The sequence below is a fragment of the Sturnira hondurensis genome, unplaced genomic scaffold (assembly GCF_014824575.4).
Source record: "Sturnira hondurensis isolate 20B ecotype Veracruz unplaced genomic scaffold, ASM1482457v3 Scaffold0022752, whole genome shotgun sequence".
Taxonomy (NCBI): Eukaryota; Metazoa; Chordata; class Mammalia; order Chiroptera; family Phyllostomidae; genus Sturnira; species Sturnira hondurensis.
In genome coordinates, this window is record NW_028095383.1 from 34,792 (window position 1) to 52,022 (window position 17,231).

Here is a 17,231-nt window from a genome sequence, read left to right on the forward strand (position 1 = left end):
CTCTAACTTAATTGCAGTTTTTCACTCTTAGAGGAGGAGTGTGCAAATCTCAACACAAGGTACAAACAGGGTCTAAGGTTTGAGTACCCACAGAAAGACTGAGTTCAGCCCCGCAGACACTCAAACACCTGAGGGACTCCCAGTGCCTCTTCTGGGTTATACTTGTAAATAGCTGTTTTTATGTAAGATTAGATACTGCTCTTTACAGGATGAGTGGTGTTGTCTTTGGCTGTGTGGTCTTAAATGTGTATCTAATGTGTGTGTCAAATAATTACCTGTTAAACAGACTGCCAATCTGGCTGAAGCCAATGCTTCTGAAGAAGATAAAATTAAAGCAATGATGTCGCAATCTGGCCATGAATATGACCCAATCAAGTAAGTTCAAAAGTACTTTATACTAATAGGGGCTTTGGAGTGGGCTTCACCCCCAATGAGAAGCATTATTTTTTTGAGTCTTTGTGTACATGTAATTTTTTTCTCCCTTTCAGTTACATGAAGAAACCTTTAGGTCCACCACCTCCGTCTTATACCTGTTTCCGTTGTGGTAAACCTGGCCATTATATTAAGAATTGCCCAACAAATGGGGTAAGTCCAGAGTATAAAATATGGTGTAGTTTACTTTCTTACAATTACTAGTATTTTATTTTTCTTGGTAAATACTGCCTTCTGTAGTACAATGGCAGATGACAACAGCCTCTGGAACCACATTGCCAGTTTCAAATCCTGGCTCTGCCAGTTTCAAATCCTTAGTTGATAGCTGAGTGAGCTTGGTCAAGTGACTCAATTTCTCCAAGCATGTTATTTTTTTACCTGTGATATGAAGATAATAGTGCCTCACATGACTGTTTGTAAGGATTAAATGAAATCATGTGTAAAGCACCATGAATAAGATAAGTAGTTGGTAAACACTGCATGTTAGCTACTATTAAATAAAGGTAACTGACTGCTTTTTCTCTTCCTCTCTCCTTTCCCCTCCGAAAAGGATAAGAACTTTGAATCTGGTCCTAGGATTAAAAAGAGCACTGGGATTCCCAGAAGTTTCATGATGGAAGTGAAAGATCCTAACATGAAAGGTGCAATGCTCACCAACACTGGAAAATATGCAATACCAACTATAGATGCGTGAGTATTCAAATTAGGTGTGGCCTCTGGGGACTGTAGTCAGTCCAGGTTATAGTAGTGTTCTGTTTAATCTTGGGCTTGGGACTTGGTGACTTCTGTGTTATGAATGAGAGGCTGCAGTCTGCTCCATTTAAAGCAAATTTAAAATGGATTTGGGGGGTTTTGTTATCAGTGAGTGCCACTTCCCTTGTAGTCTTCTAATTTTTTCCTTTTTCTGTCATTCCCTGCTTTCTTCCTCATTCACATACATACTCCCACATAACTTTACATGCTACTTGCACTTTTTAAGTGAACAAGACGAATATCTTAATCATTTTGAGAAACAAGAGGCTTAAGAATAAAAGTTCTACAGTATGCCAAGGCAAATGTAAGTGCCAAGAAGGGATGAAATACTGGGGTATCTGTGTGAGTCTTAAGATGCTAAAATATGGTTTATTTTGTAAACAGTTCAGGTCATCTCTAGCACTGTAAGCTATACTTTAATGCTTATATTTAATGTTTGCATATTTTATTAACCAATTTTTTTATGAAATGGGTAGACGTAAAAACCCAGGGAAATAATTCAACTATGTTATGTACTCTTACTAATACTTTTAATTACCTTTTTTGTTACCCTCAAAAGTTGTGTATGCACACAACACAATATTAAGTGTTACTTTCTCTAACTATAGTGCATAAGAATCTCTTAAATAGGGGGTTAAGTGGTCTGGGCACCTGTGTGCCGCCCCACCCCCAATTGATTCGGAGGCTATGTGCTAGGACTCTAGTTGCACTCTTAATAAGTCCTCCAGCAGATACTGAAATTACCTTGGCAGACAATAGACGTCCCTGTTCTCAGTGTAAAAGAAATTGTATGTAAGAACAGAGTTTCTACTCAGCTGCTTGCTATATTGAAATATAGTATAATTAGCAAGAGAGGACAGTGAAAGTGGCTGTGCCATGGGATGATACTGAAAAGGTAGTGTTTTTTAGTAGGTATTTCAGTTAATGCATTGTTTTAGTTCACAGATGTGTTTTCCTAAACTCCCAGCCCTTCTCACCTTCTTAACTTCACTCCCATCTGTTTTTATCAGTTTCCATCTTGTGTTTTTGCGGTTCATCTTAGGACACTGTTGTCAGCTCTTTCTAAGTCATACATTTCATACATGTTTCCAAAGAATTTTAGGTTGAAAATGATGATTTTTATAGACACAGTTTAAGAGCAGACCGCTTCATTTTAATAATATATAGAAGTAAAAGTATTTAAATAGAAGTTTGTGTTGGAAAAATTAGCATCACCTGTGAACCCTAACTAATAATTAACTTCATTGCTTTTGAATGCTGAAATACAGAAAGCCCATTTGTGCCAAACACACAGCAAATGCTGGGGGAAATGGGAGTCCAAATAGTTTAATTGAAACTTTCACCCTCTCCACTAACACCACTAATAAGCAACTCAGACTCTTCTGTTTCTTTTTCTGTCCTCTCTTCTTTTTTTTTCTTTTCTTTTCTCTCTCGGGCAGTGGGAGACTCCTCTTTCAAAAATTGGGAACAATGGGGCATAAGCAAATTGACACTTATTTCTGGAATCGTGGTGATGTCTATGGAGCAACTGCAACACAAATAGCACACATAAGGTACCTTCTCTGTCCAGCTGAGATAAACACACTCTGTTCTTAAGTGAGATAGAAAGGATTTCTCTAAGAATTCCTGTTTTACAAATTTGCCTGATTACAGAGAAGATGGGGGTGTTGGAAGAAGTCGTGATGAGTCTGAGAATAGAGTATTTTATTTTATTGTTTTTAATATATTTAACATCTAGCATGTCTGCATAATGCATTTCTACCAAAAATGTGGACCCAAAATTACTAATGAAGTGTTATTTTAATTTTTTGTAACACATATTCTATTCATTTAAGTAAAGATTGACTATATATAGATACATCTCTTTTAAAATACGGATTATAAGTAAACCACTGGCTGTTAATCATTTGTGTATGGTGACATAATATTTTCTGTTGATTGTACCAATTTTAGTTTCCCATATTATGACATTCACTCTAACTACCTTCACAGGTATTGAGGACTGTTAGACTATGGGGGGGAACTTTTTTCTTCTTTAGGAAACCTGGTAGGGTAGGAAAAAAAATGTGATCAGGGTATTGTCAGACGAGATTGGGTGCACAGCACGTTCAGGGTGGTATGGCCATAGACAGGGTATTTTATGTCGAAGTTCAAATCCTGCATGTGCCATTTGTGGCGCTGAATGTGTCACTTTACCTCTCTGGCCCTCAGTTATGGATTCTGAGATCCATTTAGCCAATTTTATAGCATTTCTTTGTTTCTTTTTGTTCTACTTGTTGAGGATTTTTGTTTTATGTCTTTTTGTTGTTTAAAAGGAGAATGTTCCTAATTGCTCCCTTATTTTGGAAGGTGTTACACTTGTGTCAACTCATCAGGCATTGTACTGAAAGATAAGCTTCCATTAGAGTATAGTAGAACATATAAATATCTTGAAATACCTTGCCATCTTATTGTTGTTTAAATGCTAAAACCTTCTTTTACAGAGAAGCATATGCAATTGGGAAAAAAGAAAAGCCACCTTTCTTACCAGAGGAACCATCTTCTTCTTCTGAGGAAGACGATCCTATCCCAGATGAATTGCTGTGTCTCATCTGTAAAGATATTATGACTGATGCCGTTGTCATTCCCTGTTGTGGAAACAGTTACTGTGATGAATGTAAGACATGCTGAGCCTTTGAAGAAGTGTACTTTAGAATATATATATAGTTGACCCTTGAATAACACGGGTTAGGGGCACTGACTGACCCCCTCCCTGCACAGACAAAAATCAGAATATAAACTTTAGACTGAAGAAAATGTTACTTAGAAAATCATACTGGGGGAAAAAAATCCTTGTATAAGTGGACCCATGCAGTTCAAACTCATATTCAAGTGTCAGCTGTTCTCCTTGGAAAGGCACCTAGCAACATTGTATATTTTAATAACGTGATCCCAGTCAGGGCACATGCCTGGGTTGCAGGCCAAGTCCCAGCAGGGGACTCATGAGAGGCAACCATACATTGATATTTCTTTCCTTCTCTCCTTCCCTTACCCTCTAAAGATAAATAAATAAAATCTTTTTAAAAATAACATAAAATGTTGATAATTGATAGAACATTTAGTAGTGAGGACTCTATTTTTGCTGCTACTTTTTAAATTTTTATTTAAGATTTTATTTATTTTTAGTGAGGAGGCGAGGGGGAGAGAAACATTAATGTGTAATTACCTTTCATGCACCCCCCAAGCAGGTGATGTGGTCCACAACCCAGACATGTTCCTCGACTGAGAATGAAACCAGTGACCCTCTGGTTCACAGGCCTGTGCTCAATCTACTGAGCTACACCAGCCAGGCGCTCCTTTTTTTTTTTTTTTTTTTAACAATGGCCTCTCTGTTGTTTTAATAATAGAATTAACCTTCATAACCTAATAATACCTTCATTATGGTGACTGACTGTACTTTAGGTTTTATATAATGTAAGATTTTTTGTTTTCTACACATTTCAGAAGGTATACAGAACTTTGAAGGCCTTTGCACCTTAGGTAATCTGGAAATATTTTTAAATGGTAACCAATTCCTTTTCCTGGATTGTGAAAAATATGTTACTGTACCTCCGCTCTTCTCTGAGGTCTTGCTTTCTGTGGTTTCAGCTGACCCCTGTCAACCACAGTCCGGAAATATTAAATGGAAAATTATAGAAATAAACAATTCATAAGCTTTTAATTGTGCACCATTCTGTGTAGCATGATGAAATCTCACACTGAGCAATTTTTCCCCACTTAGGAAATGAATCTTCCCTTTGTTCACTGTCTCTACCCCACATGCACTCTACCCATTAGTCACTTAATAGTCATCTGGGTTATTAAATCTACTGTCATGGTGTCACAGTGTTCGTATTCAGTGCGTCGTATTTTACTTAGTAATGTTCACATAGCACAAGAGTAGTGATGTTGGCAATTCATATATGCCAAAGAGAAGCCAGAAAGTACTTCCCTTAAGTGAAAAGGTAGATACGTATAGGAAAAAAAAAACAATATATAATAGGGTTCAGTACTATGTGAGGTTTCAGGTATCTACTTGGAGTCTTAGAGTATTCCTTCCCACCCTACCGTAGATGAGGAATGACTATGATTGTAAAATTTCTAAGTGTAATTTGGAACTGCTCTCTGTAAACAAAGAAAAAAAATTGCCATGTGGTTACTTGTGACTATTTTTTATGATCACTTATGTTAGCACATTTTGTTCTGCCACTGAATCCCAAGTTCATTCCTTCTTACCAACATGAAAATGGTATCATCTGAAAATATTACTGTTCTAAAGAAAGTTTTGAAATATAAATCTGTTTTTTGAGGGCTTCTTTATTGAATACCAAAGTGAAGCAAGGAAGTCACTTGAGATTTCTTTCAGAGTGTTTCTTGGATTTAACAAACCACTTATTACTGACTTTTTTACTATACTGGAACATAATTGGTGAATCTGTAATTTAGTGTTATTTCTACTTATTGCATGGTATAGATGTCTGATCTCATTGACTGAATAATGCTTCTGTTTCTTATAATGCTCTTTCTTGGTGATTTTTTTTAAAACCCTATGTAAGCCATGTAAAGTTCTTATTTTTCTAGGCTACTTTTTTCCTGTAATATTCCAGTTACTAGCTCAACAAAGAGAAAAGTATTTGGGAAAGAGTGCTTTTTTTCTCCTCAGTTTAAATGTTTGTTTAAATTATTTGTATGATTTCTATTTTTAAGGTAGAAGTTAGAGCAGAGTGCTATGAGGTGAAGGGGTTTTACTTTTAAGTTTCTTAATCTAAGAATAGAAATGATTAGTGATGTGTGCTTGGAAAACGGTAATGTAACTGAACAGTACTATACTTTTAAATTATTAATATTTAAAATCTATACATAGGTATAAGGACAGCACTCTTGGAATCAGATGACCATACATGTCCAACATGTCATCAAAATGATGTCTCCCCTGATGCTTTAATTGCCAATAAATTCTTACGACAGGTAGCTATCTTTCTATTCCTTTTATAATAACCCTTTTATGAAAAATGTTTTTAAACTTAATTATACTTGAGTAAACAGTGCATTTTGTGCATTTTTATATTTGATGTTTGTAGGCTGTTAATAACTTCAAAAATGAAACCGGTTATACAAAAAGACTACGAAAACAGTTACCTCCACCACCGCCACCAATACCACCTCCAAGACCACTCATTCAGCGGAACCTACAGCCTCTGATGAGATCTCCAATATCAAGACAACAAGACCCTCTGATGATTCCTGTAACATCGTCATCTGCTCACTCGGCTCCCTCTATATCTTCATTAACTGCTAATCAGCCTTCCTTGGCCCCTGCTGTGCCTGGAAATTCATCTTCTACCCCAGCGCCTGTACCTGATATAACTGCAACAGTTTCCATATCAGTCCACTCGGAAAAATCAGACGGACCTTTCCGGTAGGTCTATGGGTTTCTCAGTGTTAGGAAACAAGTGAGAACAGTAGTGTGGTTTTCATGGTGTTATGTATTGCATTAATGATTGTTTTTAGTGACATGCAGTATATACATCTTTGTGGATCACTGTGCTTAGTAAGGTGGGTGACTTGTGAGAAATATTGGAGGAAGAGGCAAATAAAGGAGATGGTTGGCAAATGATTAAGCATCCCAAGGTCAAAAATCTATACAGGTTGCCAACACCCCCTAGTAAATGTTGAATTATATCTTGTAGTAGTGCTGCAGTTCACAGAGAATTCACTTGTGGTCTTATTGATGGTATTAGAAAAGAACTGTTGTGAGCAGAACTAAGAGCAATTTTGAATAGGTGGAGAAGGGAGGCATAATTCATTGGTAGAGATAGATGGATCAGAAATAATCATTGCTTTGTAGCATAATTACATAGAAAAGTATTGAAAACTGAAATCCTTCTACTTGAGAAATGAAAGGGACCATTGACCATGTAGTCCACTGCCTCATAAATTCTTAAAAAATCAACCAGTTTTTTAAAAATAGATGCCAGGGGCCAGTTCCAGACATGCCAAAGCAAAATCTTCAGGCGTTGAGATTTTTGCATGTATACTTAAGAAATCCCACTGACCTAGGTAGTTTAGCCTTTTATTTAACTGTGGGAATAAGGCCCAGAGTTCATGGGCTTATGAGAATTGCTCCTTTGATTGAATGACAGAGCTAGAAGTAGAATTTAATCTTAATCCTGTATTTTTTTTGTCCTACACCTTGAGCTTTTTTTCAAGCTGCTTTATTATTACAACTGAACTGATTTTTAATATAATCTATTGTAAATCATAGATGGTGCTTAAGTAGGTTTCTTTTTTCTACTGTTCACTTGTATATGGAGGGCTTCTGAACAGTCCAGTCTCTCACTTTCCTCAAAAGTTTTCATCATCTTTAATTCATCTTAATACAGGTGATGAATAAACAATATGATTTTTAGTCCTCTGTGATGACTTTAATGTACTGTAAATTATATTGTTTTCTAGGGATTCTGATAGTAAATTATTGCCAGCTGCAGCCCTTGCATCAGAACATTCAAAGGGAACCTCTTCAATTGCAATTACTGCTCTAATGGAAGAGAAGGTAAGTTTTACTGGCTTTGAAACTTGCAGACTTTTTTTTATAATAGCATTTTTAAACTTTTTAAAAACTGTTTGTTTTTTCCTATAGGGTTACCAGGTGCCTGTACTTGGAACGCCATCTTTGCTTGGACAGTCATTATTACATGGACAGCTGATTCCTACAACTGGTTAGTGAAATCATTCTGGTTTGGTTTTTTTTTCCTTTAACTTTATTTAAACACAATTTCATATTTACTTATTATTTTTGTTTATTTGCATCCAAGGTCCAGTAAGAATAAATACTGCTCGTCCAGGTGGTGGTCGACCAGGTTGGGAACAGTAAGTATTTGTTTAAAATAATCTTCAGCTGATTGCCTTGACTTAGATAATAAAATAAAAGCTATAGTCTAGGAGTAGTGTATTTCTGAATGGCTTTTATTGTAAACTCTTTTTATATGTCATGTTAATACGGTTTTTGTGTAAAATATCACAGATTCAAAATTATATGAAGAATTATTTTCTTGAAATGAGTAATTCTTTTCTAAAATATAGTATCTTGTAAATTCTTTTTACTTTTATGTCTTAACAAATGGTGATTTTTGACAGGGTCTTGGTTATTGGATAGATAAGAATTACTTGAAAGAGTAGTTTAAATACTGACTCATCCTAATGGATTAAATTTTTTTCTAATCTTAATTTGGGTATTCAAAATTTGAATTAATAAATACAGATTAAGATTAAAGCCTACTAAACACAAAATTTTTCATTTCAAATAGCATGTGTTAATGGAATTTTGCTGCATTAAAATCTGTGTGATAACGATATTCTGCCCTGAACTACAAAGAACTTTGATCTTTCTATAAGACTTTGTGGCATTAAAAATCAGTAGTTTAATAAATCTACTGATTAATAAATCTTTCTCTTTATACCATAATTTCTGCTTACGTTATCCATATAAACTAGCTTATATATTTGTATATATATTCTAAAACTTTGGTTTTTTGGTTTAAAAGATAAACCAAATTTCTTATAGAAAATGTTTGTTAAATGAGAGACTAGCAGAATATGTTAATAGAAAGAGTGTGACATTTGAAGGCAGGTAAACCTGGGTTTGAATCCAAGCTCCTCCATTTATTAATAGCATGAGAAGGGGCATGTGGTTTCACCTCTCAGCCTATTTCCTCATCTATAGAATTGGACTGGTACTGCCCATTTCAACATGGAAAAAGTCTACATAGCACCCAGCAGATAAAGGGCTTTCTTCCTTTTCTGTAACAATAAGTCCACAATGTAACTTACAGAGTGCTAATTAACATGTAATATTGCAGAAGATAATATATTGAGGTGTGATTATTGTTAATCAGAAAAAATAGTTTTAAGTAAATGTAATATTTGCTCATATCTGGAACCATTTTAAGAGTTGGGATTAGAGTGTAAGAAAAAGTTTTCAGAATAGTTAAGTAAGATACGCACTAAAAAGGAATGTGTTATAATCAAAACTATTTTATCTTTCCACATAGTTCCAACAAGCTTGGGTATCTGGTTTCTCCACCACAGCAAATTAGAAGGGGGGAGAGGAGCTGCTACAGGTAAGCTTGCTAAAAATGTTGAAAAACACTAATCTGATGACACAATGAAAAATATAACGTGCAGAAATTGGAGCACAATAATGGCTTATATTTATAAAGGGGGTCCCATAAAAAACCGGAATTGTCTTCTGGAGGTTAGGCCTCTTGTAGTATAGGCCTCCTGTACTAGGTGAGTGTTCTAGGAACCAATTTGTATCCGTATACCAGCTGGTGGTGGTAATGAGAGGCTGAGTTTGGCTTAGAGGAAATTTTTTTTCTTTGAAGACTCTTTACACACATTTGCCCATTTCATGATGGATGAAATACAAGTGTACCTGCTCACACCACACTGAGTGTTCAGTAGTTTTTGATCAGAAATGGCATGACCACCATACTCTATCCTTCCTATTCATCTGATCTTGCCGCAAGTGCCATTTTTTCTTTTTTTTTGGTTTCCCTGGAAGAAAAAAAGTCCTCATAGGGAAACGTTTTATTGATGTGGAAGAGGTAAAACAAAAAAGGATAAGCACTATAAAGGGCATCTAAATCAGTGAGTTCAGAAACTGTTTTGAGCAGTGGAAAGAGTACCTCAATAGATTACTTGGAAGGTGATTTAAGTTTAAACATGTAAGAATAAATACACAGTTTTTAATAAATTCCAGTTTTGGGGGGTCTCCCCTCATATTTCACGTAACTCCTGAATAGTTGCCCTTAAGAGGCCTAGAAAAAATAGATTACAGTTATTATTTTAATGATGGTTTTTAAGGCTCCTTCATAATGACTACTTTCTTCCTGTCAACGGATGGCAGAGTATTGACTTACACTTACTCTTTTGAGGGCAGGGGAAGTCCCTAAGGCCCAGATAATATTTGAGTTAACCAACTCAGCTCCCAAGTGTGAAGAAAGAATTGCATATATTTCTTTGTTTTCTAAAAGAAGAGACAAGGAGATTGTTAGGGAATCCCCAGGTACAAGCAATGTTAATCTAAGAAGTAAGCTATAAATCTTTGTCTTTTAGTCATAGTCATCCCCAGGGTAAACAGTCTTCCAAATTAACTCTATAACAGGATTAGTACAGGTATTTTCTAGTGTTATAACAGGATTAGTACAGGTATTTTCTATTGTTCCATTGAGAATGGCTAACCTTCTGAAAGTTAACTAAGACTTTATCATAGATCATGTTAATAGAAGATGGTGTTTACTTAATCAGACTCTGAAAAGAGGCTTAAAATTGTAAACAACCTTTCTGCTGTTGCTATCTATATACCAGTTACCTATCATTTAAAAAATCTTTAGTTTAATAGGAGAAAAGCCCACTTTAAAAGAGTTAGAAACCACTGTTTCTTTGATGAGGCACAAATCAGAAACTTTGGCCCATGCTGTTATTTTTACCTAACACTTTTTGAAAGAAAACAGTGAAATTTTTAATTGTTCATTAAAATTGTTCATTTAAAAAAACTAATATTTATTCTACTTTGAAGGGTCTTTACCATTTCTTTCCTCAAAAAGATTACAGGAAGTTTTTTTTCCTTTTAAACTTTTGGTCTTGGAAGGCATTTTGGGGAGAAATAGTTTACAGAGACAATAACCTATGAGCTAGTTAGTTCCTTTAAACGACAGATAAGGAAGTAATGAGATTATTCGAAGTAATAATAAAGCTGAACTTCACAAAAGATAACTTTTAAATATAGCCTTGCCAAATAGAAAAGGCCTGTAAACTTGTAGCATATCATCTCAGTCCCTAGGTGGCCTTTATAATTATTTTTACATATAAATTATGATACATAAAAATAATGTCAATGTTCTTATACTTACTTGTTCTTATTCTATCCCGTAAGTTTGGAAGTAAGTATGGATAGAAAAGAAAACCTTACTTGTCTCAGATTGATTTTGGTTTGAAGGAATAATATCTTGGAATTTATTTCTCCAGAACTATAAACCGTGGACGACACCACAGCGAAAGATCTCAGAGAACTCAAGGCCCGTCACTACCAGCAACTCCAGTTTTTGTGCCTGTGCCACCCCCTCCTTTGTATCCACCTCCTCCACATACACTGCCTCTCCCTCCAGGTGTTCCTCCACCACAGTTTTCTCCTCAGTTTCCTCCTGGCCAGCCACCACCTGCTGGATATAGTGTCCCTCCCCCAGGGTTCCCTCCAGCGCCAGCCAATTTATCAACACCTTGGGTATCATCAGGAGTGCAGACCGCTCATTCAAATACCATCCCAACAACACAAGCACCACCTCTGTCCAGGGAAGAGTTCTATAGAGAGCAGCGACGGCTAAAAGAAGAGTAAGTGTTTTAATTTGGAATTATTATATACTTTCATTTTCTGATGCAGGTATCTTTGAAAGCATTTTCCAGTGTTTCCAATTAGAAAATAAGAAAAATCACCTAGAAATTGAACCAAAGCCATAAAAGCAACTTCCTCAGGGATTCCTAGTTACTTATAGTTTTAAAGTGGAAAACTAATGGCAATTTCATTCATTTCATTCATGATCTAATTACATTTGTCTTGTTAGTTTTCTTAAATGGTTTTTGTTAACTTTCACTCTTTAACTTTATTTTACTAGGGAAAAGAAAAAGTCCAAGCTAGATGAGTTTACAAATGATTTTGCTAAGGAATTGATGGAATACAAAAAGATTCAAAAGGAGCGTAGGCGCTCATTTTCCAGGTTAGTGTTTTGCAAGCCTTCACAACAGAATTACAAATGGGACTTTGCATATCCAGGGATTAGCTGTGGATATAATTAATACTGCACTTAATGGAGTTTTTCTGATTCAGTCTAGATATATAGAGATGGAGATGCAGCTTATTTCCCAATATCCTTTTTTTTTGAAATAATGTCTGTGTCAATTCTACTGTGTAGAACTAGCAGTTATTGGGATTAAAGTACCCTTGTCCCTCAAGTTATTTATAGTGTGAAATAATTGGGAAATGTTTGTGGAAGGAAAGAAATAGGGGTATAGCCAAAGTACATTTCTGAGGAACCTGTTACTTAAGGCTACAGCTTCTTGCTGGAACATTAACCTGTGTAATTATGGTATGTGGTAGAATATAAGTTGCTTCATTGATAGAAAAAGTGAATTACAGAAATTCCCTGGAAGTTTTTAAGCTTATGGTTGAAATGTGATTTCTTTCAAAACTAGAGTATTAGCCAAGATAAGACCAAAAAAATTACTCAAATAAGCAGATAGGAAGTAAAATTTTAATTTAATTGGCATTTCTTAAAAAGTTAATTAGCCCATATAACTCACGGCACCTTAGTGAACTTCACTCTAATTGTTAAGATTTCAATTTTGTTTTGTAACAGATGAGTGATCTGACTTTTGTGTACTTTATTGCCTTTCAATAGAGGCCCCTGTGCCTCTTCAATCATCCAAGATAAAACAATATAAAGAAAGATGGAACTGTGAGGAGAAGCATGCTAGAATTTGAGGTCTGTATTTTCTTTTGTATGTATTTCTCAACTATCAACTATTGTTTTGTTTTTGTTTTTAGGTCTAAATCTCCTTATAGTGGTTCCTCATATTCAAGAAGTTCTTATACTTACTCTAAATCAAGATCTGGTTCAACGCGTTCCCGTTCTTACTCTCGATCATTTAGCCGCTCACACTCTCGTTCCTATTCACGATCACCTCCATACCCCAGAAGAGGCAGAGGCAAGAGTCGAAATTACCGCTCACGGTCTAGATCTCATGGATATCATCGATCTAGGTCAAGGTCACCCCCATATAGGCGATATCATTCACGATCAAGATCTCCTCAAGCTTTTAGGGGACAGTCTCCTAATAAACGTACTGTACCTCAAGGGGAAACAGAACGTGAATATTTTAATCGATACAGAGAAGTTCCACCACCTTATGACATAAAAGCTTATTATGGAAGGAGTGTTGACTTTAGAGACCCATTTGAAAAAGAACGTTACCGAGAATGGGAGAGAAAATACAGAGAGTGGTATGAAAAATATTACAAAGGTTATGCTGCTGGAGCACAGCCTCGACCATCAGCAAATAGAGAGAACTTTTCTCCAGAGAGATTTTTACCACTTAATATCAGGAATTCTCCCTTTACAAGAGGCCGCAGAGAAGATTATTCTGGGGGACAAAGTCATAGAAGTCGGACCATAGGTGGCAACTACCCAGAAAAGCTTTCAACAAGAGACAGTCATAATCAGAAGGACAGTACAAAGTCAAAAGAGAAGGACAGTGACAATGCTCCAGGAGATGCTAAAGGAAGTAAACATAAGAAACACAGGAGGAGAAGAAAGGGGGAAGAGAGTGAAGGCTTTCTAAACCCAGAGTTATTAGAAACTTCTAGGAAATCAAGAGAACCTACAAGTGGTGAAGAGAGTAAAACAGACTCATTATTTGTTCTCCCAGGTAGAGATGATGCTACACCAGTTAGAGATGAACCAATGGATGCAGAATCCATCACTTTCAAGTCAGTGTCTGAAAAAGACAAAAGAGAAAAAGATAAACCAAAAGCAAAAGGTGACAAGACCAAACGAAAAAATGATGGATCTGCTACTTCCAAAAAAGATACTCTTGTAAGACCTGCTAGAGGACCCCAAGAAAAACTGGAGGGGGAGCGTGAAAAGTCTCCTCGATCTGAACCTCCACTTAAAAAAGCCAAAGAGGAGACTCCAAAGGCTGACAGTGCTAAATCGTCATCTTCCTCTCAGAAAGAAGAAAAGACCATTGGCACCCCCAGGAAAGCTCACTCTAAGTCAGCAAAAGAACACCAAGAAACAAAACCCATCAAAGAAGAAAAAATAAAGAAGGACTACCCCAGAGATGTCAAATCAGAAAAGCTAACTAGTAAGGAAGACAAGACCAAGAAGCCTAATGAGAAAAGTAAGTCACTTGACAGCAAGGGAGAAAAAAGAAAGAGAAAAACTGAAGAAAGGGGTGTAGACAAAGATTTTGAGTCATCTTCAATGAAAATCTCTAAACTAGAAGTTACTGAAATAGTGAAACCATCGCCAAAACGCAAAATGGAACTTGATATTGAAAAGCTGGACAGGACCCCAGAAAAAGACAAAGCTTCATCATCAACAGCCCCAACCAAAAAAATCAAGCTCAACAGAGAAACTGGTAAAAAAATCGGAAGTACAGAAAATATATCTAATACAAAAGAATCCTCTGAAAAACTGGAGTCAACATCTGGCAAAGTCAAACAAGAAAAAGTCAAAGGAAAGGTCAGGCGAAAAGTAATTGGAACTGAAGGATCCAGCTCCACTCTTGTAGACTATACCAGGTATCTGATATGGGTGGGAGGATGGTGTGGGTGGTGGTTTTGGGAGAGAATTTTCTCTAATTTTATCCATGCTGGTACTTTTTATTAAAGTGGAGTATGTTCATTAACAATGTGCATTGATATTGGGAGTTAGGCTGGTGGACTCTTACCTGGGAGAAAGGGATTATTAATATTGTAAGTAGATTTTGAGAGTGAGTCACATTGTTTTTGCAGAGTCATTTCCTTAAATCATTTATATCTGTTATTAGAGTAAAATAATTGCTTTTGAAAGTTAAACATTTATCATGTGTCTTTTCTTAGTATTTAATAATAAGTTATTTATTAATATTTTAATTTCTTTTTAGTACGAGTTCAACTGGAGGCAGTCCTGTGAGAAAATCTGAAGAAAAAACAGATACAAAGAGAACTGTCATCAAAACTATGGAAGAATATAATAATGACAATACAGCTCCTGCTGAAGATGTCATTATTATGATTCAGGTTCCTCAGTCCAAATGGGATAAAGATGACTTTGAATCCGAAGAAGAAGATGTTAAAGCCACACAGCCTATATCAACTGTAGGAAAACCTGCCAGTATTATAAAAAATGTTAGCACTAAACCATCAACTACAGTCAAGTATACTGAAAAAGAAAGTGAGACATCAGAGAAAGTTCAGAAAGTCACCAAGGAAGTGAGCCATGAAATTCTACAACATGAAGTCAAAAGCTCAAAAAACATTGCATCTAGTGAAAAGGGGAAAACCAAAGATAGAGATCATTTAGTATTGGAAAAGGAAAACCCTGAAAAGAGGAAGAGCAATACTCAACCAGAGAAGGATAGTAATTTGGACCGTCTGAATGAACAAGGAAATTTTAAAAGTTTGTCTCAATCTTCCAAAGAGACTAGAACTTCAGATAAGCATGATTCCACTCGAGGTTCCTCAAATAAAGACTTCACTCCTAATAGAGACAAAAAAACAGACTATGAGAGCAGAGAACACTCAAGTTCCAAACGTAGAGATGAAAGGAATGAGTTAACAAAAAGAAAAGACTCTCCTTCTCGGAGTAAAGATTCTGCATCTGGACAGAAAACAAAGCCAAGGGAGGAGAGAGATTTGCCTAAAAAAGGAACAGATTCCAAAAAAAGTAATTCTAGTCCCTCAAAAGACAAAAAACCTCATGACCATAAAACCCCTTACGATGCTAAACGCTTAAGTGAAGAGACAAAATGCATAGATAAAAATCCTTGTAAAGATCGTGAGAAGCATGGGTTAGAAATGAGGAACAATAAAGAGTCAAGTGGCAATAAATTACTTTATATACTTAACCCACCAGACCCAACAATTGAAAAAGAGCAGGTGACTGGGCAACTTGACAAGAATGCTACCAAGCCAAAAACCCAGTTAAGTCACTCCTCTCGCCTTTCCTCCGACTTAACTAGAGAAACTGATGAAGCTGCTTTTGAACCAGATTATAATGAGAGTGACAGTGAAAGCAATGCATCAGTAAAAGAGGAAGAATCCTCAGGAAAAGTTTCTAAGGAACTGAAGGATAAAGTCATGGAGAAAGTAAAAGAGAGCCCAGACACAGCCACAGCCAGCCAGGTAGGCATCAACAGGAGCCAGAGTCAGAGCAGTCCTAGTGTAAGTCCAAGTAGAAGTCACAGCCCTTCTGGAAGCCAAACTCGAAGCCACAGCAGCAGTGCCAGCTCTGCAGAAAGTCAGGACAGCAAGAAAAAAAAGAAAAAGAAGGAAAAGAAAAAGCACAAGAAACATAAAAAACATAAGAAGCATAAGAAACATGCAGGTCCTGAAGCAGAATTGGAAAAAAGCCAGAAACACAAACACAAGAAAAAGAAATCAAAGAAGAGCAAGGATAAAGAAAAGGAGAAGGAGAAAGATGACCAAAAAGTGAAATCTGTTGCTGTGTAGGACAGATTTTAAAAATTGACTTAATTACTAAGTCATCTGTATTAAATTTTGTTATAATGTAAAGAGATTCAAGCCTTGTAAATAATGATATGGAAGACCCTGTGCTGCACTTAAAATATTGCTGCTTGATTATTTGATTTTTACATCAGAGCTTTATAACACGAACTTTTGTACAGAATTGTGAGTTGTGACCATGTAACATGAGAGGTTTTGCTAGGATCTATTATTTCTAACCACCATTAATTAGTTGGGGTGGAGTTTACTGTACTGTGAAATTTTCACATTTGAATTTTTTTAATTGCCTGGCAAAAGCTGGTATCAGTTCTAAAATATCAGCAGAATGATTTGCTGAATCCATTACAACCCTGTTATGTCATTTTGATTACAATAAAAGTTTTCAGTAAACTTTTCAAATGTGGAGTATTATTCAAAGAAAGTAGTGTCATGTCTCTTTGTCCTTCTGTTTTCCCACTTAAAATATCTTGAGCTTTACTGTAAAGCTCAAAGATCTAAGGTAGGCTAAATATGCAGGATTCTAAGGTAAATATAAAAGATACTCTATTGGGACTGGTGGTAGGTGGCTGGAAATAATAAACCAGGATTAATTGGAGGTTTGGGTGAATAAATCTGAAAGAGTCTTGAATAGTTAGAAATTTGAACTTGAATTTTAGAGATGAGGAATTGTGAGTAGTTTATGATCATGTGTTTTTCTTCAAACATGGGTTAATTGGTATTAAATTCCTTGATAAAATTTCAG

General features: G+C 36.0%; 1 protein-coding gene across 3 annotated transcripts in view; it reads left to right on the top strand.

The window, feature by feature from the left end:
* Positions 1-16,888, top strand: part of RBBP6 (RB binding protein 6, ubiquitin ligase) — a 30,985-nt gene extending 14,097 nt beyond the window's left edge. For 2 of the 3 annotated variants that reach the window (XM_037036277.1, XM_037036278.1), the window contains 14 exons: positions 287-375; positions 489-585; positions 983-1,122; positions 3,669-3,841; positions 6,068-6,171; positions 6,285-6,622; positions 7,660-7,756; positions 7,844-7,922; positions 8,019-8,073; positions 9,255-9,323; positions 11,233-11,595; positions 11,877-11,978; positions 12,806-14,563; positions 14,908-16,888. In XM_037036277.1, coding sequence (XP_036892172.1) covers positions 287-375; positions 489-585; positions 983-1,122; positions 3,669-3,841; positions 6,068-6,171; positions 6,285-6,622; positions 7,660-7,756; positions 7,844-7,922; positions 8,019-8,073; positions 9,255-9,323; positions 11,233-11,595; positions 11,877-11,978; positions 12,806-14,563; positions 14,908-16,474 — 5,031 coding nt within the window. In that variant the 3' untranslated portion in view covers positions 16,475-16,888. The remainder of the gene's footprint in view (positions 1-286; positions 376-488; positions 586-982; positions 1,123-3,668; positions 3,842-6,067; positions 6,172-6,284; positions 6,623-7,659; positions 7,757-7,843; positions 7,923-8,018; positions 8,074-9,254; positions 9,324-11,232; positions 11,596-11,876; positions 11,979-12,805; positions 14,564-14,907) is intronic. The other variant, XM_037036279.1, reaches the window with a different exon arrangement.
* The last annotated feature ends 343 nt before the right edge of the window (positions 16,889-17,231 follow it).